Here is a 21,552-nt window from a genome sequence, read left to right on the forward strand (position 1 = left end):
GCATAGCCACACACATACGCACGCGATGTGGTCACTCACGAGGGAGGACGTGCGTGAGCATACAACGATCGCCCACAACGATTGAATCGCGCCACCCTCCAGTGCCAGTACAGCGGACCATTTGTGCGAACATGTGAAGTGAACCGCCGTCTTTCAGGTCTTCCGTCCACGATAAGCAAAGCACCTGTGGCTTCCTTCTGCGTGTAGGTATGTCCACCCCGGTAACAGTATTACTAATCCCCCGCCCAAACCCGTCGTTGTGTAGTTTATGTTGAATCGTAAATGTGTTGTTCTATGATGTGTTTCATGTCGTTCGGTGCCGTCATCATCCGATCGATCGGATGATGCAAGTTTATTTTTAAACATTTCTCCGCACCCATGCCTATCAGTAGAATTATGAGGATCTGTGGAGAAGAGTGGTGGGAAGGGGTATGCAGAGCCGGTTCAAATGTGTAAAGCGTACAGGATGCTAGAACTAAAATTATGCTCGTTCAGTATCTCACCTCCGGTATGCTCATGTGTAAACAAACTGTATTTACAGTGGTATGACTACAATTTATCGTCCACAAATCAATTAAATACAATAAAGATGCAAAACTATTAAAAGCAACCTTTGTAAGATAGAAGAAGAATGATCATTAAATTTAATTTTCCTTGGATGCTGCGAGGAATTGATAAAATCGTTCCATCTTATTGTAGAATTAACATTCTGTCACTGTAAAAATTCTGACAACTTCGATTCGAGAACGATTTCTGTCATCCGCTGCCACTCACGCAGTAGCCGGTGCGAGACGGTTGCTCACGCTCCTGATCGCAAACATAAACCCTCGCCTCTCATTTGAAAATGCACCCAACGGTCATGCGCACATGCTTTGTCGGCCTTCCGGTAGGGGTGGCATAATGAGAGAGATCCGATGTTTTTCTCAATGTTTTGTTAGCAACACCAGCACCAGCGAGCTATATATTGCCGCTAGAAAATGAAGTGAAACCGTGGACGCTTTTCACGTCGACTCCTTCCGTGTAGAGTTTTGTCACCAGCATTAACACGTCCAGCGGTCGACGGAGACCATTCAGTGCACCGCTCCGGATTGGAAATGCTACCCAGGACGTGTTGACAGCAGTTTTCCATCGTGCGGAAAGCGAGCGCTGCCGTCTGTCGTCAACGTGTTTTAGTATCGTCTGAACGCCCCCGGGGTGGTAATTCTATTTGCTCGAGACGATGTCGCTATTCCGCCTTACCGCAGTCAATCTGTATCGTTGTGCGTGAAAATTGTGAAAATCATAAATTGTACGAGCGACTCCGGTTTCTCCGGCCTCCAACACCACGATGTCGTCTTACAGGCTACACAAAGTGTTTCTGTACAGCTTGGCCATCTCGCTGATTGCCATCTTCATTACGCTCGCCAGCAAGATATTCCCGATCGCTAATCTGCCGATGAGTAAGTAAAAAGGATTCTCCTTCAAAAGAAATGCTTTGTTTTGCTGAACTATTGTTTACCATTTTTCTCACTCTCTCCGAAGGCACCAACATTATCATCGTCGGTACTTGCTTGGCAAACTTTGCTTCTGTCATCGCCCTCATCGTTGGCATAGTAACGGTACGTATTCTTGCTGGCCCGACCGGAGCTCCACAGGTTGTAACGCTTGTGGTGATTCGCGGCGACTCATCCGTCGGTCGGTCCGTCGGTTTCGAATCTATTTATTGCTGATATATAACTATAACATCCCATTCTGGCGCTACCTATTTCCAGCGGCGTCCACGGTTAGTGAAGATCGTTAAAATTTTCAGCTACGTGCAGCTGGGAGCTATTTTCGTCCTAATCTGTCTGGCCGCCGGTTTGCTGTATCTGGTGAAGGTGGACGTCGAGCATGGCGATGAGCCGGTGACACCGTCGAAATCGTGACCGATGGCTCGTTGAGGGCGAAATGGGGCGATGGAATCACGGGCGATCACCGATCGTGTGCGTTTGCTCAACGAACCATTCGTTTTTAGATCTGGGCGGGTTAGCTGCGGTCAATATACAAAAAGCGAAGAGAAAAAGAGTGCGAATGCTGTCCAGGAATCCGAATAAATAGTATTCCAAAGAACGATTTCAAGCTGTCGACTGTTTGCATACTAAAACCACTACCCCAAGCCCTTAAATCCATCTCTCAGCTAGGTGTTGTGTGTTTCGATGTTTTCGGTGTTCCTCACTCGCACTGGACGATGTCAATAGTATGGTTTTATGTTATGCTTGTTGTAGGACCGGCAAGCTGGCGGTGGTGCCACGATGTGCAAAGTACTCTGCATGCTAATAGCGGTTTCCAACTTCCTCGCTATGCCGGCGACCATTTATGCTATCATGCAGCACACGGACGAACAGCGTTTGTAGAAACTTCGTGCAGCGCATGCTTCAAGGTATGTCGTATATAGCACCTCATGCTAATTGTCTTGTTCTCTGTTGTTTTCAGCTCTACTCGAAGTGTTCTACTCACCATGCCTTGGAAACATGGTTCTAGCGGTGCTGTTGATGATCGGTCTTATCATGGTAACGAGAACCAGCACACGGAGCTGCAGAGCAATAAACAATCCTCTTCTCCCTGTTACAGGAAGAGTTATCGCTCGTACGGTTGTTCAAAATCTTTTTCTACGCTCAACTCGTGTTCGCCCTACTGATGGTGGTGTACGGGCACCGACTGTTCGATATCCCTAAGAGGCCTAGTATGGTTAAGATCTTCTTCAGTATTATGTTTGGTAAGGATTCGGTTTTATTTTGTACCGTTCGGTAGTTTATTTTTATCACCATTTCCATTCTTTCCAGTTGTCTGCGGCATCGAACTTGTGATTGTCTCTGCTTCCCTGGAATCCATGCGCAAAAAGCTCAATCCAAGCGAGGGTGTAGTCGTGTACATGCCGGCGGCGGCACAGTGCGCCCCAGTTTGAGAGTGTCCGTACCGATGTAGCCCCCCTTTTTAACGTCCAATAAACGTATACGTGTCTGTGTGGTCCAATTTTAGCTCTAACTGTGTGATAGAACACTAACAGATAGTTTTTTTTAATTTGTTGTATTGCTATGCGTTAAAAAAAGAAAGAAAAGTTCCAGTACCGGTACATTCCCAGTTGCTGTATGTTAATAATATGTTTTTCCCCATTTCCTCATTCTGATTCAGATGTGCCTTAGTGTGGAACCATGTTGACCATCCGAGCGTACAGAATCTTGACCTACCTATTCGGTAGCATCAACATATTCTTCGTACTGGTCATACTGAGTCAAGGAGCTGAGCAGCTACTGATCGATTGTAAGTCCCAGGACTCCTTGACAGCCATTTTATGTTTCCAATAACACGATTACATCCTCCATTCTAGGGCGATCCGCACTGTACCAGATTGTGGCGCCATGTGCCTTAAATATCCTGTTCGCCATGTGCTGGATGATCGGTGCGGGTCTTTGGCGGCCTACGTTGATCGCAATGTTCAAATATTTCACTTACGTGCAGATGCTGCTGCTAGCAGCCATCATCCTCTTCTCAGCCTACTACAGTCATGTGCAGGGTCTCTCGTCAAATCTGCTCACGGTGATGTCACTGCTAACGTCTCTGTTCTGTAAGCATAAAAAGGTCGACAGGTCGAGAACCGTACTTAATGTTAAAAATCATGTTTCTCACTTCTTTTGTAGTCCTCTCGCTGATGGAAGTCCTGATTGCGATTGGTACCGAACGAACGATCGCCAAGGAACGGGATGCTTACCGTTTGACGCACATCGAAATGGCAGACTGGAGCCATTCGTAGAAGTAGACCTGAGCAACTGCCTTGTAACTTGTTAGATCGGAAGCCAAACAATTGTTTAACAATAGGGCCTTAGATTGATAGATAGATAAGAAAGCTTTTCGAAAGCATTTGGTGGCCTTTGCTGCTTCGTCTAAACTGTTTCGCTAAAAACGCCTTCCTCGCTATGCTGTGGCGCCTTCTCATACTCGTTTACCTCAAATGCATGCGTCCTATGAAATGATATTAAACCACGAGCGCCGTTTGGCACCACGCAAGGCATCTCGTCGTGTGCCTCTACTTGCAGAGATCTGCTGATGATACGATTGTACAATAAATATATATATATTTACAGTTCAGAACGTGGTCCTGTATTGTCCTTTCGATTCGCCTCGATTCACCAGATGCCAACCATGTAACAGCTGGTGCCAATACGTCGGATGCAAATTTGATGAAGAATGATCAACAAACATGCAGACAGGACAGGCCCGTCGTGCCCTGTAAGCAGCGTGTTTTGATTTTTGCTACTATTTTTAAATTAGATCCCGGCCCCACCTTTACCATACGGTAGCACCCCATGGCCCTTCTCCGTCAAAAACCAACCCCGTCCGGCCCGGTGGCGCTGTGGCGACACAATAAATTCACGCAATAATGCACATAAACGTGGACTCGCGTGGATTTGCGTTGTAAATTCTCGCGAAACGGTTCAGTATCTAACCGGTGGCGGGGTCAGGGCCGGCGATGAGGAAGAACCAGATAGAATCCGAGAGGACGCCATTACTTCGTATCACGTAATCGAGTGCGCCGGGCTTTTCCGCGCCGTGAATCGCGGCCACGCCACGTGGACTTTGAGGGGATGGGAAAACGTGCCCGATTGCGTAAACGCCACGAGAGCATCGGTGGGGTGCCTAGGTCCACTCCCCGCCCGTCCAGTTGGCCATTGCAGTTCGGTGCATCAACTTGTCGTCGAACAGGAAACCGATAGCGATCGATGGACGGTGGATGACGCTTGATCGAGAACATTTCCTGCTGCCGGAGAAGGTAAAACGCGTTCGCAAACACCACGCCATTACCTTGACATTCGTGGTGCGTTCATTCTGGTGGTGGAATGGCGGTGATAGCGGTAACAGCTCGATGAACGCTCGCTCGCGCGAGATGAAAGATAAACCTTTTCGCTCTTCTCTGCGCTGTACTATCCACTATCACTACCACTACTACTGCTACTAATAGGCATCGCGTGTGCCAGTCCCATCGCGGTTTTTGGTGCCGCACGATGAACGTAAACAAAACTCACGTGTAGCGGCGTTGGCCACGTGCGCATGTGCGGTCTCTCGAGCCGATCAAGGGTGGCAACTCAAGGGGTGGCGTTGGTGGAGAGAGAGGGAGACGCTCGCTCGTTCGCTCGAGAGATTGAAGCACGTTATGTAAGGCCGGGGCCCCGGCGTTTAACGGTGATGGCCCTTGGTTGTGCGCGGCAACCTTCACACCCGCAACCACCACTTCTCGTCAAGGAACTCGCGTGGCTGTCGCGTATCGCGTGGCGTTGCAGTGGAATGCTCGAGCATCGAATGTTGATTGCATTTGCGTTGCACTTCGGCCGAGGCGTTGTTGTGGTCTCAACCACGGCGCTTGAACCGGAAGGGCGGATTACGCGAACACATTTTTAGCTCGCTGACGACGACGATGCCAGCTGGTGTTGGATTGGATGCTGCTGAATCATATCGCAGAAAACATCGGATGACTCGCAGGCCCCCCCCATCCCGGGGGCCATTCTGATTCACTTCGGCTATTTTCTACGGTGCTCTCTTGAGAAGAGGGCAATTTATTGCTCAGCCCGATTGCTCATGCGGCGGCTTTACCGTCAGTTCAGCGCAATCAGTGGCTCCACTGATCTGATCTTGACTAATGCATGTCGCTTCGCGGCTTCTCGATGATTCTCTAATGCTAACGAGACCGGACGGTTGGTTCAAGGCGATTGGTGCGCAGAGTTGTCGCCCCGGTGGTGTGGAGTGAGATAATGCAAATACGTTTTGACCAATTATGCAAATTTTTCGGGGGGATCGTCTGCCCGCCGTTGTTGTCGCTTTGGTGAAGCTCGAAAGAAAAATAGAGAAGGAAAGAGACTGGTGCTTAGAACAGTCTGATGCAATCTTCGGTCGGAATAACGTCTTCTGAGAAGAATTGAGTAAGAAGAAACGAAGTGAGTGTCTTTGAAGATGTAGCCGGTTGTTCAAAATTATCCTTCACGGCTTTTCTGGCTCTCAATTGCGATGCTCAGCAGAAGAAAAAAAACCGTTCTAAAGAACAAAACACTGGGCGCCTCCATTATTCGCATGATAACCGAATCGCCCTTTTTTGTGTCATCATCCAACTTCGCCTACCAAGATCATTAATTTTAAACAAATATTCAAATAAAGAACCTCAACAAGCAAACAATTGGGTCGAGTTCCACGCTCTCCACTGCACTCGCAATCAGAATCGCGCAAATGAAGCACGACGCAGACGAATGCCGGAACTCTATGCTGAGGAGGCCCGTTGTTATAATTATATTCCCCTCGTTTCTTCCTCTTTCCCTGTGTTTCTTCACAGTATCATTAACAGAAGGAGAGACCATTTGCACCACACAAGCGTGTGTCGCGCACGGCGCATTGGCCCACATGTTACCGGGTTTCCCTGAAGGAATGTTCGGATCGCAAACGGAGGCGTACAAGCACACATACATGGCTTCCTCTACCATCACGTTCTGGTCTGTTTGATTCGAATTTTCTCAATTTACTCGGTCACACCAACGTACCGTGGCCGCCGTGGCTTGATGGTGTTTCATATTTGGCCGTTTGGGCGTTTTGGGATTAACCCCGACCAGCTCAATGGCGCAATCCGGCAGAACAGAAATAACGTGCCGAATCCGAGACCGATTTTGTGCGAAAGAAAGGTATTTTTGTGTGCTCCTCGCCAATTTGCATATCTGTTCTGGGCGGGGTCGCATCACATCACGCAACGTTTCATCGCACGATCTTCATTGTTTCTGGTTTCTAACCCAGGCGGCGTTGGTCGGTTTCCTTCGTGCATTGGGAGCAATTTTCCGTTGGCAACTGCCGGATTTTTTTTCGCCCGGTGGCAGGAAGTATTGTTGTCACAGAACTTGTTTTAATTAAAGCACCGAGATTGCATAACGAGCATTGCGAGAGTCCTTCGCGTGAAGTATCGTGGGGTATGATGAAAGACAATGGGCCACCAGACTCGCAAGCATCGTTATCAACAACCAGCACTCGAACAGGGTGCTTGAAGCGTTGCGCGAAAAAAAGCAACAACAAAACATCGAACTTTATGCTCCAATTGATTTTCGAAACTCAGGTTCAAGCAAACGACAAGAACGTACCGGAGTGCTAGAGAGCAAGGTACCCTCTCTGCACCGCCACTGATGCGAATAATTAATTAAAAGCATAGCAGCAAAAAATAGGAAAATGAAAAAAAACAGAAAGTGGAAACTTCGACTCAGTGGCCTCTGGGTGGTTCTTTCTCTGTGCGAACGAAGTTCTAGCGACACAACAACAACAACGAAACGGCTGACGAATCGGAAAGCAGTAATAATGAAAGCAGTAGCACAATGAATAATGTTTAAACAGATTAAAACAAGCTTCCGGGAGGGCAACCAATGCTAAGCAGCGGTTTTGTGGCAATGCGAAGGGAGCAACCGCACGGGAATAAAACGGAAGCGTGGCCTCTTTTGAACCCCGAAAAAAAGACAAAAAAGACCACCCGGCAAGCGAATGGCAGCACTGAGGGGCCATGAGCAGGTATTTCATCAGCGATAATGTTCCGGAGTTTCTGGCGTAGTTTTTTAGTGCACGCCCTCGCTTCTTTCTATTCCATTCGGGGCCCCGTTCTTATCATACACCGGCACTGCACACGATGCACACAGATTTCCATACTTTTCTCACGACTTTGTTGCCCTCCCCCGGGGCGAGTGGCATGCATTTAGAGGAGGAGTTTTTTGTTGTTAGAAATCCCCTCCTCACCTTTTGCCGGGTTTTTGCTGTCAAGTTTGCGCCACAGAAAGTTAAGCAAATGTGCAGAACCGAGCGGCACTGAAGCGGTTGTGCACGATGCGATTCGAGGCCACTAAGCTGCGATGCACCACGAGAGGAGACGTGCGAGACGGAATTCAATTTCGTTAAAAATCGTTTGCACGTGTTCGTGCTTGGAAAATTCGCTTCTTTTCAATTTGCTGCAAAGCTTTTCTTAAGCCATTAAGGTGTTTTGAGTGATGCGGTTATGGGGCAACGTTCGAGGCCAATCTGCTACGTAGCTTTGAGGGCCAGGACCGTGGCCTCGTCTCAAGAGTACCCAGAGCGACGATCACAAGTTCCACACTTGACCACTTGACTGTGAGTGACACTTTGCTGGTTTGCTGCACCGCCTCGCTCACTGCAGATGCACTTCAAAAGCTGCGTACGAGGGTGAAATTTGATTTGCGTTAACCGACCGGCCCCAACTGGCCACTTGACCTTTACCTTTTGGTGGTTGTGGGAATCGCTGCCGATGGCAGGCAATTTATGGTCCAAGTTGGCCTAGCACAACCACACCGATCATGTGGAGCTGGTGCTGTTCTGTAAATTTCATTTGGTTTTATGTGAAACGAACCGTAGTCATGCACTAGTTGGATAGTTTAATCCAACGAACTCGAGTTTCGATTAATTTTCACAAAAGAAAGAGGGAATGAAATGACATTAGAGCGTCTCTTCGATTCTGAAATTCTCCATCTTTTTGCCTTTTTCTGTTATCAACGAGACTCTTCTCCAATCCAAGGGCAGAGTGCTTGATTCCACGAACTGTGGCCTCATCAAATCGGGCACTCTAGTCATCACCGTCGCCACCACCGTCACTGCAAATCCACATTCTCCGGTGCTTCCAATGAAAATGGGATTTTCGCATGCAAATGAGATCATCTCATTGGAGTTGTATGGCGTGTGGGGCAGACCGGGACACTGCCAGCTACTGACGCAGTGCGTATATTGGCGCCACATCGTTCAGGAGCTTTAGCCGAGAAATGCCCCCATGCCGAGACGAAGGGGAGCATATCGTCATGTTGTCAGATCTAATTTACTCCAGCACGGAGGTCGTGTTGCTGCTGTTGTGGTGGCGAGAGTGTCACCACCACCCATGGTGGAGCCTCGTGCACCGCTAGGTGTCGAGATGAATTAGGAAGTGATAGAGTGAGGTCGCCATCCTACGACAACCAACGAACGAACGCTTCGTTTCCGGACGCTTCATGTTGATGCGTCAAAGTGCTCCTGCCGAGTGTTCTCGCCCCTAATGTCCCACTGAGTGATGAAGTTAATTTCATTCCGTTCCACTTCGAACAATGCGACTCAGTGCGTTGTTCCCAAAATTATGTCTCTTGCAAGGCACAGACACAATCACAGCGCACATTTAAGGAAACGATTGGCGTTGTTTGCGATGCTCCCCGATCCGCGTGATCTAATTACTCGCTCCCACAAACGCAAACGTTGCCTTCCGGTGACACACCACAACGGTCCGGGGCCGTCGAGATGAAATGTAGGTTAATTGCATGCCGCCTGAGGTGGCCTTCACGGACAGACCCGGCCTCCCGGGTGTCCAGGGGGCTGGCCGAGATCGAAGACTTTGTAACGATGTTTGCGATGAAAAATGAATTTCTACGGTGCACGGCGGGTGGTCCCATTTGACGATGGCCAGTTGACAGCAGGAACATCCACCGGGGTTACAGGCAGTTTGAAAGACACGCGTTGGTGCGTTGCTTGCTCTCATTTCCACCGCTTCGAGGAAAAGTATTGCGTGATCCAATAGCGTCAGCGAGAGAGAGAGAGATAGAGAGAGTGAACGGTTTTAAAGAATTCTTTGAAGCTTCTTCTTCATGGCGATCACACCAACGGGAACTGATCAAAAGCTAATCACACGTTTCCGAGACACCATATGGTGCTGCCTACTGGTCTCTGCTTCGTTCCATTCTTCTTCCCACTGATATGCTGCCAGTCGGTGTGGGGATTTTTTTTTTGTGGCCTCCACCCTACCGTTGTGCCGTCGAAACCGCTCCAATAGCGCAGTTATGGTTTTATTTTTAAGCCAACAAATCATCTGAAGCATGCCGCCCCATCCGAACGCGTGTGACAGGTCCACGGTGTCGCGTTCCGTGTCGCGTTCCACTTCACACAACCGATCGTGGCGATAAGATAAGCCGTCAAAGGGGGTCTCGAGAGAGAGAGAGAGAGAGCACCCCAGCGTCCCCTAGGATAGCCCGGTATATGTTTCAAAACGCACCGCAATACCTCGGTGTCCCAGTAGGGCCACTTGTTATGATGGTGTCGCTTCGAATTTGGCGAGGAATTTGATGAAATATAGAACACAAGAAGCAGGGAATTGTTTGCTCGTTGGTCGGGCTAATGTTTAAGGCCGGCCTCCGATGATAAATCCTGCGCGCACACATCCTGGCTCCAAAGAGGCTTTTCATGATTTATTGCAAAGTAGCAGCAGCAGCAGCAGCAGGCCATGGCGTTGCTGCGTCGACACTCTGTCACTCTGAAAGGTCCTGTCCCTGAATGGGGCATGTAATGTGTCTGTCTGGCTGTTTGTTCGAACAATTAAAAGTATCTCTCGTGAACTGTTGGCCCTCGACTCGGTGCACTGCTCTCTGTAACAAACGGTACCGCGAGGTGTTTCAAATTTCGCTTGGTCTCTTACCCGGCGGGTTGAAACGAGAACAGCTATCTACCCCCTTCCAACTGCCCTTCCGCAAGAGTAAACATTCCACACATGACACACAAGCGTGTTGAGCAATCGAAATCGCGTCGTTCTCGCCTCCTGAAAACCTTGCTATTGCGTTGGCTTTTCGACCTATCTACCTTTCCCCCCCCCCCCGAAGCACTACGCAGCATGATTATGTTGGCCTGTTCCCCAGTCGGTCGGTCAGATGATAAGTGTTGGTTATTTACAGAGCCACCGGAGTGGCCAAACGTGGGCAGAACGGAACAAACAAGCTCCCGGAGTTGTGTGATTGAGGCCGTGGCCTGAAAAAGGGCACGCTTGAGGCGAAAGGAAAATATCTAAAATTCTAACTGTGCTTGTGTGTGCCTGTGATGAAAACATAATACATCCGGTTTCCTGGCCAACGACGATGGATGCGAGAATGTGTTAAATATTTTATCCAACTCCAGGCACTCGCCTTCAATCGCGCGGTTGGTTGGTTGGTGCATGGATGCCCGGGGGCCATCGTACGTTCCAGTTTCCACTCGCTCGCAACTTGAACCCGAAACTCATTCATCCAGAGACACCAGCAGATCGCCATCGCAGTGCGCCATGAGCGAGGTTCCTGGTAATAGCCCTGTTTCGGTCCCGGGATCGTTCGGTCCTGGTTCTGCTTCGTTGCTGCTTGAATGTGAACCATATTTTTATGTGCCAGGTCCGCCTTGGCAAACAGGGACGAGCCACTAACCACCGACAGCAGTGGCCCTCTTCTTGTCATGGGAAGGACGATGATGTACCGGAGGCGCCATCGCTATTACTCGGAGTTCGCGGATGCTCCGAGAAAACTTATATCCGTCCGGCACAGCGGACCTTCCCTCGACTTGAGCGCTGGGTTTGGATCAACTTTGATTACTCCAGAAACTCCCTCGAGCGAAACGGAGGCGATGGTAGCCAGTATCAAAAACCGATTCGAATTGCATCCGCCTGGCGTGGCGTCGTTCACGGTTCATCTGGCAGGTTCATAGAGAGTAAAGTAGTGCGCAAGCATCCCGAAGCATATTGCCTCAGCACCGAGGATGTCGAGGATGAAAGAAAAGAATTCTTTAAAGAAGGATCCCGGAACCATGAGGACGGAGTTTGATCGGGACCACGTCGAAAATGAACCATCACTAAGCGAGCATGAACGGACGGATCGCGTTCTGGATGATTGAAGAAAAGGGTTCCTAGAACGCTCAATCAACTCATGCACTGTCCGTTGATGCAGAAGCAAACGCAGAGCGAGGGCTATTAAATGTAATTTAAAAAATTCTCTGAAACACAATCCACTTCCGCATTCTAACCCTTAATGAAGGGACTAGGCACGATGCAGCACCTGAGTTGGGCGACTGTGCAAACGTAACGCATGAGATCTAATTAAAGCTCCCTATCCCAAAGTGCCAGTTCGCATTCTGTAGCGACGAACCCATTCATTCTATTCTCGTTATCATTCCACGACGACACCCCTGTCCTCATGTCCGCTGTCTTTGTCGATCCGATCGAGTTGTTTCAAGAATTTTCAATTATGTAGATTTGTGCAACGAGCAAACGCACCACAGGTCTTTCCTCACCAGATGCTCTCCTCCTGGCTATTGGCAAACGGTTCTATCCCGGGCTCTCTGTGCTTTGCATTCGGGTGCGATGTGATGTGTTCTGTCGCTCTGTCTGTGCCGCTGAGTGTAACGAAGCGTGCCATGAAACCTGAACCCGAAGAAGACTCAACCTCAGCCTGCTTCGAGTGACGATGCGCTGCTACGCACAATGCACCCCTGGGGATGTCTGGGGACTCGTTCGCTCGACATGACAAGGACATGATAGATGCGTGCGTCTTGCTGTAGCTTCATCTGATGAATCCTCTGTCTGCATATCTCTGTTGAGCTCGTTTTTGAGGGAAAACATTTTGTTTGATTAAAGTGTTCGAGCAAGAAAGCAGGGACCAAACATCTTCAATAAGATATTCCCTGGTGCAGCATTTAATGTTCCGCAAGTGATATAAATTCCAACTATTAAACAATTCTCCATCTCCAAAATCCCCCCTTTTCATCTCGACCTTCTGGGCACGCGCATTTGCATAAAACATAATTGCTTCCAACGAAACAACGGTACCGACCTTCCGGGTCCTTCCCGGGTGCTCCAGGGTGAGTGTCAATCGCTCCTTCACGTACCACATACCAACGGGGCAGTAGTCGGGTAGTTTGGCAAACTATCATGTACTCGGTGTACGTGAGGGCCACGCTCGACTCTCGACAACCGATTCTACTAGGCCCAGCGCAGAGACGCGGAAGATGCGCCGATGGGTGGCTTTTAGAAACTCCGACAAATGGTCCGACACGGTGCGCGATGCCGGGCGTGAAGGATACGAACTACGTGACGAGCATCTCTGCATACCCCCCGTTGGTTTGTGCACTATCACGTAACGCAAATATTCTCCTGTTCCTGGTATTCTGAGAGCGGGATGAGGTAACTGTTCCAATGGCAGAAGGCCAGAGGATCTGGGGGTTGATTTCACCGCACATTACATTCCCGGGCAACCCCCAAAAAGGGGTGCGCAATGCTGATGCTCCGCATGATACCAGATTATGTGTTGCAAATTAATGAACGGTGATAAATCAAAGTCGAAACATGCATGGTAGGCAATTCTGTATCTGCCTAACCACCGCAGGGCTTGGCGTGTTGTTTGCCGGTTTTGCGGTTTAGCAATCGGTCTGACGGCATGCTAGAGCGATCGTAGGGAATTCGTTGCTGTCAAAACAGAGCTTAATCTGTCCGATTACGGTGGCGACACACGGATAGTGTGTAGCAGATTTAGTTACGCCTAACTGTGACTATCTTAGCATCAATTTGACGGCATTGCTCTGGCTAACGAAATGACTTGTTTTCTTTGAATAAATGTACAGTTTGATAGAGAGACTGAAATAAATTTCCAATAAAGTCAGATTCAAATCCCGCCTTATAGCTTTAAACACGGTCCCTTCCCGTTGGCCTTGATCGTTTTTATGGCCTTCGAATTACGCCAAAAACTCTTACCCCTTTATTGAACCCCAAATTGTGCGGGCGCCATTTCGATGGCATCGATGGAAAGGAAGCACTTTATTACCATCCGCATACGGTCCCGAAGTACTCTATTAGGGCCCCTGACAGTCGCTAGGTATCGGGCGCAAGGTAAAAAGCGTTGTTGAAAAGCCATCACCACAGACAGAGGCGCGTGCAAGGTGTCCATGGAACGCACCACCCAAGGTTCGCCACCGTTGGTTTCTTATTCAATTTTTACTCACCTCACCCTTCCGGTATGGTTCCAGTGGTTGTTGGTAGGGTCCTTTTCCGTTGCCGCTAAAAAGAACCAACGCGGCCGGTGTGGCGCACACGGGGGGAAAAGCTTTCATCTCGGCTCAGCTACCCGGTGGTGGCGCTCCATTAGGGGGCATTTTCACCTCACACGCCCACAGTGGGGCTTGAGGGTTGACAATTTTATGCCATCCTCTTTTCATCACCCACCCCTTCTTCGCTTCAGTGCTCGGTGACATTCTGCCGCCTTGCTGCCTTGCGTTTGCGTTGTTCTAATGTTCCGGTTCTTGATGCGCTGAAGGTTGTGGATGGGAATTTCATGAGCGTAAAGTAGAGTTCGACGATGGAGGCCCACGATGGTGTGCGGTGTGTTGTCCCCAGACACTAGACAGACGATGATAATGATGCCCGGTTGCTGCTGATGCTGCTGGTCCCATGTGACGGCCGTTAAAGGATCAAACCCTGTTCGACCGATCTCCGTCACCGTCTCCGGTGTGGCGCGATGACAATGGCCAGCCCAGAGCCTGTGCTCAAAGCCGCCAGGAAGCCGCTTATCGGCTGTTTTGCTTTTTAGTTAACGCTGAGCCACCAAGGGAGAAAAGCTTCGTTGTTTTGCCGGCATTCGTAAGTTAGTGGCCTGGCCGCCGGTTCTCGGTGCTCCTCTAATGAGTACAGCTGGTGCGCGATTCTTTAAGGTATGCGGCAACTTCTTCAAGTTGTGGCGAACAACACCAAGGCGAGGCAAGATTACATTCTTTAAATTCTTAAACACAGCCATTATCTCGCCGGCCTCGCAAAGAGAGAGAGAATGGTTATCTGAAACCTCTGGTGGTGTTTCGTCCTTTCATCAGCCCGGCCAACTTTATCGTCAGCTTGGGCGTACATTATCTTGTTTTGTGTGATGTTGGTTGGTCGCCCCTCGGTGAAGAAGCTTTAGCCGGGCGTTTAGAAAGCGGACACATCATTAGCGCTCATTAGGAGCGTGTACAGGAGCCAGGCCACCGCCAGGCCATTCCGGCACATTTCATGGCGGGTGCGATAGTCAACTTCAACACTCCAGCACCACGGTCCCCAGAGAATCTTCTTTCTGGAATGTTATTTTTTGCCCTCGCGCTGATGCACATTCTTGTCCCGCTCTGGTGCTGCTCCTTTTGCGTAGCGACATACCGGCCATTGTAATGCTTACTGGCAGCACAAAAAAGGAAGCGAAAAGTAATAAAAACCGGTAAATTTGAAAAGAGGACCTTGCTGCTGCTGCTGCAGTGGCCAAGGATAAAGCCGTGACCGTCCTCTCCTGACCTGGCTACTGGCCGGGCGTTCGTTATCGATGGTCCTTTCTGTTTCGTCGCCCAATTAGCGGTAAGAGCGGACAGCGCTGCCAGCGCCGATCCTTCTTATCTTATCTTTCCGTGACATTTGAGACACCGCGCTTGCTTCTCCGCGATTCTGGCGTGCCGATATGCAATAAATTGCGTCCCACGAGAGATGAAATACCAAGGATCCTTTCGGTTGTCCTTTTTTTTGTGGTCAACAGAGCAGGGTGGCCATAATGGCATGTACAGGGGATGGCCAGGATTGCGCGACGCGGTTAGAATCATATTAATGCCGCTCTCATTATGGATGCGAAAGGTTTTTTTCTCTGTGGCAGCACGCTTTATCTAAATGCCTATCAGGTTCACTTTGGCATAAATTATATTATATTTTTGTTGGGCAAAATCACAATCGGGAACACTTTATGTTTGGGTCGCGTATCTGCAATCTATGTGGATGCCAGTTAATGATGCTGCACAAATGATTCTGTCTCTAGCTTATCGGTTTTCATGTCAGATTGGTCTTTGTTCCGAATTCCTTTTATGAGTGGTATTTTTCCTGTCACTTTATTCGATCACATTAGATTTAATTTTATGGTTTGTAGTACCTAAAGAATAAGCTTACAGTATTTTCGACGAAAAATAGCTCAAGTTTAATTAAATGATATGCTGAAACTTGTCTAATTTCGGAATAAAATTCGAAGAAATACGTTAAAAAATGTAAATCCCTCTCTTTAAAGAACTATCTTCATATCATAATTCTAGAGCATTATACAAGAACGCAATTGTTCGCTACTTAGTACATTTCTCCATTGAGTCCATTCCAATTCAGAAACTGACTTTCATTCTACCGAAAGCACTTCAACACTCTGCTGCAAGTAATAATGATAGTTGTACCTTTTGCCAGCCGGTGTGCCTACGAGCACTTGTTTTCTAGTCATCACGGTTCGGGCTCATTAGTGTGCTTCAAGAGCATCTTCACGCCTGGAACGTTGAAAAGCGCAACATAGTAGTAAGTAAATTACATTGCGCGCTCTTTCTCTCTCTTTCTTTCTTTCTCTCTCTCTCTCTCTCTCTCTCTCTCTCTTTCGAATGAAGTAGCTTCCTTTCATTGCAATAAGAACCGAAGACAAACTTGTGCCACACCGCAGATGTCATTAAAATAAATGAAAAGAATTTCCTTCATCTTCCCATCTGTTGCAGTCTTCCCCAATCTGTGTCTCTGTGTGTGCTGAATGCTGGCAGGAACATGGCGACGGCGTGAGTCGCGTGGTACCTTTTTGTGACTCCCTCGGGAGCGAAAGTAAAAGTATATCTAGTACACCCTCTACTTTGCTAGCCAGAGCGTGTGTTCATTGAGCTCGCAAGCACACACTGGGCCTGGCAATCCCCCGAGAGAAGGATAGATCACGCTTATACGAAATTGCCACCCCTGCAACAACTGACCCCTTTCTGCTCTATTGCTGCAACCTTTTCGCCGCCAACGGGCCGGAGTACGGGGCACCATGCCAATGCAACGCGTGCTGCTGCTGCTGCTGCTGCTGCTGCTGCTGCTGCTGCTGCTGCTGCTGCTGCTGCGTTGGTTTCAAGCTCAGCTCTCGCTCGACAGCACGCGACCGGCTGTGGCCACCGCTGACCATGGTGACTGCTATTGCGAAGGATGTGCATATTGTAACATCAACGCATCATCATCATCAGCACCATCGTTGGCGCTCTTTTCTCAGTTGTTTCAACCTTTCGCAACCTGGCTGGTAACCGTTTTTGGGGTCGTCTTGCGATGCCGGGTGCGAAAGATGGAAGGGATGGTGGTTTTTTTTTTGGGAAGGAGGGGGTGGCAGTAGTGCAGTATTGTCGGACGGAATTACCACCGAAAAGCATCGCGCAGACGGTCTGTAATACTGACCTATATAACGATGACGACGAGCGCACGCGAGTGCAGAAAACGGAGCTCCCGCGTGCGTAAACATGGCCACCCCTCGCATCCCGCATCCACCCTCTTGCGAGAGGTCTTTTGATGCGAAAGAGAAGGAGAGAGAGAAGACATTGAAAGAGAGAATAAAACAGAGAGAGAGAGAGAGCAGGAGGGATCGAAAGTAAGCGATAACCGAGCGGCTATGTTGCGTGAATATGGTGCGTTACATAAAAGAGCATAACCGCCATCGCCGCTGCTGCTGCTGCTGCCATCACCGTCGTCATCGTGATGGCGCTCTCACGATCCGCTCTCAATATGCTCGAGCAGCTTCATCCAAGAAGGCCTCCCTCCTTCGGGGGATTCGGATTTCGTTTTCGTTTGCGTTCGGCGGCCACCGAGTCAGTGTGAGCTCCGCTTTGCTCCTCACTTTCGGGCGGTCATTTCGATCGTGGCCAGCAGCGCGCGAGCACGCTCGTTGTCGTTTCAGCAACTTGCCGCCGTCGTAGAGTTCGTTGTTGCAGGTGCTCGGTTGCCGTTGCTGTTGCTGTTTGTTAGCTGTGCCCGTTCGTTCGTGCTTGGTGTGTTTTGGTTCGCCTACTACTCTCTCGCGCTCTCAGCAGTAGCTCGCAGCACAGCTCAGGTAGAGTAAGGCCGCTCGCGCGCCGCGCCGTACCGTACGCAACAACACATTGCGCGACGACATCGCGAGAAGAGGCCGCCTACGTAATCAGTGTGTAAGCGAGGGAGCATCCTTCAACAAAAAAAAAAAAAAACGAACGTGGCATCACGACCAGAGGGCGTGAGGTGATCCAACAGACGCGAGAAGAAGGTTGGGTGCGTGAGAAACGCTTCTTGGTGCATCACCGAGGAGGTGGTGATCCTGAGTAGTTATCCTGCCGCGTGTCTCATAACAGTGACCAGACCGCCTCGGTGTTTGTGCGCGCATGTGTGTGTCTGTCGGAGTGTTTTGTAATCAAGAAGACGATGGGCCTCGTAACGAACGGCCATTCAGAAAAGGTCATTCTGTTTGCTGCTCTTGCTGTGTCTTTTAGTGCGTCTCGCTCTGTCCTGTCTGTCTGTTTGTGTGCTTCGTGTATATGTGTTTATGATGTAAGTGTCCCTGTAGGTGTCCCCCCATAAAGTGTAAAGATCGTGTGCTGAGCTACTTTGATTACCGAATCACCGTTCTCGTCGTCACGGTCGCCATCGCGCCGCCATCGTGATGAAGAATTGTTCCAGCGTGTGGCCTCCTTCTCTGCTGCTGCTGCTGCTGTTACTCTGGCGATGATGATGATGTTGTTGATGATGGCGACGATGATGATATAACATCTGTGTCGACCGTTGCAATCGGTGCTCCCTCTCTCTCTCTCTCACTTACGCGCTCTCTAGAACATCATCGTGGATGCTCCAGATGTTATGTGAATTATCAAACGCATTATTTTGCGATTTTTTTGGGATGGTTTTGCCAACCAAGAGTATCAAGCAACCGGTACCGGCAGCACTAACCCGTAAGCAGCCATCTGCTGCAGCCGGAGGGCCATCGCTCGTTCGCTCGCTCGCTCGCTCGCTCGTTACGTATTAGCGCGGTCCGTGGCGAAGGTTTGTTTGACTTTCGCGCTCCGGTTAAGGGGCGCATATATGTTTGCGTCACTCGGCCACTGCGCCACGCAGGCCAGTTCGCTTCGCGTTCTACTGAGGCCGGCAGGCGTGTGTGCCGCACGCCGCCGTTACATGGCCGAACGAGGGCACAAAATATACATTTTAGTTGTCCTGCAGTGGCAGCGAGACGACGACGAGTGCAAATAGATAGCGACTGCACTGCGGGAGACTGCATTCGATAACAGGCCGTGGCCGCTCTAAGGTTTCCAACGTATTTAGAACGCCGGCTCGCGGCGGTGTTTTGAGGGTAAACAACGGCCCCCCCGGGGGGGGGGGGGGGGGGGGGGGGGGGGTGCTGTCTTACCGATCCCGAGCCCCTCGATTCCCGATTCCGAAGCCCCCATTACATGCGCGCCATCCATACACACCCTCCATTGTGATTACCTAACCGCGTGCTCGTCAGATTTTGTTTCTTTCCTTCATCTTCTTCTACTTCTTCTTCGTTCCTCCTCCTCTGCCCCGTAACTCAACAGCCCACCCCCCCCCCCCCCGCTTTTGTAGTAGTGGCCGCTTTTTTGTTTTGCGGGATTACCAAACCACCGCCACCATCGCGCTTCTTCGTGAAAAAGGATTACGTGCGGTGAGTGCAGCAACGGCACTCACCCTGTGCTAGGGTTGAAGGGGTTCACTCCGATCGTGTTGATACGTTAGTGCACCCCCCCCCCCCCCTTCTCGCTCGGTGTGTCTTTGTGTTCGTGCGGCTGTGTGTATTGATTGTTGTGCCAAGAAGAAGTGTTCTCCAGAAACGCGAATCTCAGTTGGCGGTGTCTCGGTGACTCGCTACTCATCGGTTTTATAGTGAGAAGTGAGAAAGGACACTCGCGCTCACTAGCTCTCTAACTTACCCCCCTTCCCTTGGGGGGGGGGGGGAGGTATGTTGTTGAATGAGGCGCGCGCGCGTTCGTTGTGAATGGTCGGTGCGTGCGTGCGTGCGTGCGTCGCCGATAATCATCTCTTCCAAGCTGCCAAACAGATTCGGGGAGAGAATTCGACCCACGGTGCCCTTATCGTGGAACAACTTACTGTTGTGCGTGTTAGTGAGATAGCGACGAAGAGAAGATCGGGACCGCCCCGAAGAGGTCGAAGTGACGAACCGGCGGTAGAAAGGGTTGCGACGTGACACGCCGAGATGGACGCGATGGTTTGGCGCATTCGCCGGCTTGCCGCCATTCTGGAACTGGCAGTTCCAGGGGCTGCTCGCTCCCGGTGACATAATCCCACGTAACGGAGCGCAGCGCAGCGCAGCGTGTTCCAACCTTTCTGGCGCGATTACATAACGCTCCATGCGCTCAGCAGTCGAATGTTCATGGTCAGCTCATTAGGGACATGCTGCACTGGATGGATTTCAGATCAGAACGCCGTCAAAATCTTAACTTCCAAACTTCGACTTGACTGATCTGATGCATCGCTACCCGCATCGCACCGAGCGCCGCTTCTGTTTACATAACAGCGTTAACAGCGTTGGGTCATTGGGTTTTCCCGCCGCTACACCCTGATAATGAGCCTTCGGGTGCTTCGGAGAACGATCGGAGTGACGCATCGCAAGCGAAGACGATTAGAATGACGCCAAAAGTTGGACAGAATGGTCAGCAAAAGTGTGTTGTAATGGACACATAACAGAACAACGATGGGGCTAGCTCGCGATTAACACATCCCCCCCCCGAAAAAAACTAAGGTTCACCCTCACGTTATGGTCTCCATGGGCCTTCACATCCTTCCTTCCTTCCTTCCGGCCGGCGGAGTGTTATGCTGACACACGCCACACGACAAACGATTATGCAACAGTTTTCTGTCCACCGTTCTCCACCCTCGGGCCCATCGGTGGCAGGAGGTTCTCCTTTACTTCTCTTGGTCGCGCCGAATCTATGCTCCACCATCACGGCCACCCTGTCCAGTAGTGTGAGGTGTGAGCGAGCCAAGGGTGCTGGAATGGTTCTCACGTTTTCCGAAAACCAAACGCTGTGCTGGCGTGAATCATTATCACAAACAGAGAGTAGAACACCCAGACAGAGAGAGAGAGAGAGCACGCGAGAAATCCGTTTGTAGAGAGTGACTTCGTTTTAGGAGTCATTTTCGGGGGTAAGGAGCCACCAGCAATCACAATCATTAGCACAAACGCGATACGGTGTTCGAATTTCATGATGCAAGAACGGAGCTCTCATCGCATCAGCGTCTCCATTAACTCCAGTACCAGCACCGCCTGGACGTTGCAATGGAGCCGCATGGTACCAAGATTTTTTTTGTTGTTGTTTTCCTTCTCAGTAACTCCAGCAAAAGATTCGGAAATTCAATGGACCACACCTCGCGCGGTTATCGCCACGCGGGCCACGGTTACGACAACGAGAAGGACCACTTGCCAATTGCAAACGGAGCACACTCTCCTGCTGTCACTCTCCGGCCCTGGTTGCGTAATGCCGGTTCAGGGTTTGTTTTTCCAGCGCGCAATTCCTCCTGCCACACAAACAAACACAAACTCACCCGAGAGGCTCGATTACGTTCTGCAGATCCTGCAGGTGCACTATTTTTGTCCACCAATCCGTTTCGGGGTATTCTGGTTCGTTCGAGCCCACACCGCGGCGAGTTATGATGGTTCCACTTCCGGCCTGTTACATGATGACCGCAGCGTGTAATATTTGATAATATTTTACATAATCGTGCTGCGTGGTGCGATCATCAGTTGCTGGAAGGCACCGGGAGCGTAATCTGTGATTGCAAAAAGATACACCTTCGAGAAGAATTTCCATTTTGTCTGTTTTTTTTTGTTGGTAAAAATCTGGAATTATACAAACCGAAGACCGTGGCGTGGCAAATCAATACTTCACCTAAATCACTCCAAAAGGGCCCTTTCGGGAGCGGTGTGTGGTGCAAACGATCGCGATAAT

The 21,552-nt window shown here is 49.9% G+C and overlaps 2 protein-coding genes across 12 annotated transcripts in view; both read left to right on the forward strand.

Moving 5' to 3' along the window:
* The first annotated feature begins 95 nt into the window (after positions 1-95).
* Positions 96-4,087, forward strand: LOC126577912 (uncharacterized). 6 transcript variants are annotated; one of them, XM_050239957.1, is made up of 5 exons: positions 108-207; positions 2,244-2,364; positions 2,452-2,528; positions 2,590-2,734; positions 2,802-3,031. In XM_050239957.1, exons 2-5 carry the CDS (start codon positions 2,271-2,273, stop codon positions 2,921-2,923), a joined length of 438 nt encoding a protein of 145 aa, XP_050095914.1. In that variant the 5' UTR covers positions 108-207; positions 2,244-2,270; the 3' UTR covers positions 2,924-3,031. The 6 variants fall into 6 exon arrangements, with proteins under 6 accessions (XP_050095912.1, XP_050095914.1, XP_050095915.1 ...); XM_050239958.1 differs by having other exon boundaries at positions 117-203; XM_050239955.1 differs by lacking the exons at positions 2,244-2,364; positions 2,452-2,528; positions 2,590-2,734; positions 2,802-3,031 and adding exons at positions 3,151-3,279; positions 3,347-3,583; positions 3,657-4,087 and having other exon boundaries at positions 96-207.
* A 13,380-nt stretch (positions 4,088-17,467) lies between these two features.
* The window catches only part of LOC126577888 (uncharacterized), a 45,744-nt gene continuing 41,659 nt past the window's right edge, over positions 17,468-21,552 (forward strand). Inside the window, exon 1 of one of the 6 annotated variants that reach the window (XM_050239904.1) lies at positions 17,468-17,651. The gene's annotated coding sequence lies outside the window, so the exon portion shown is untranslated. Of the gene's footprint in view, positions 17,652-17,821; positions 18,029-18,102; positions 18,122-21,552 lie in introns of those variants that run through there. The other 5 variants (XM_050239907.1, XM_050239909.1, XM_050239905.1 and 2 more) reach the window with 5 other exon arrangements.

The sequence above is a fragment of the Anopheles aquasalis genome, chromosome 3, assembly GCF_943734665.1.
Source record: "Anopheles aquasalis chromosome 3, idAnoAquaMG_Q_19, whole genome shotgun sequence".
Taxonomy (NCBI): domain Eukaryota; kingdom Metazoa; phylum Arthropoda; class Insecta; order Diptera; family Culicidae; genus Anopheles; species Anopheles aquasalis.

What these genes read in the sequence shown, in the direction of transcription:
- LOC126577912 (XM_050239955.1), top strand. Translation starts at nt 3,171, where the DNA reads ATGTTGACCATCCGAGCGTACAGAATCTTGACCTACCTATTCGGTAGC. An exon ending in TGAGCAGCTACTGATCGATT is followed by an intron (nt 3,280 to 3,346) that starts GTAAGTCCCAGG and finishes CCTCCATTCTAG; the next exon opens with GGCGATCCGCACTGTACCAG. An exon ending in ACTGCTAACGTCTCTGTTCT is followed by an intron (nt 3,584 to 3,656) that starts GTAAGCATAAAA and finishes CTTCTTTTGTAG; the next exon opens with TCCTCTCGCTGATGGAAGTC.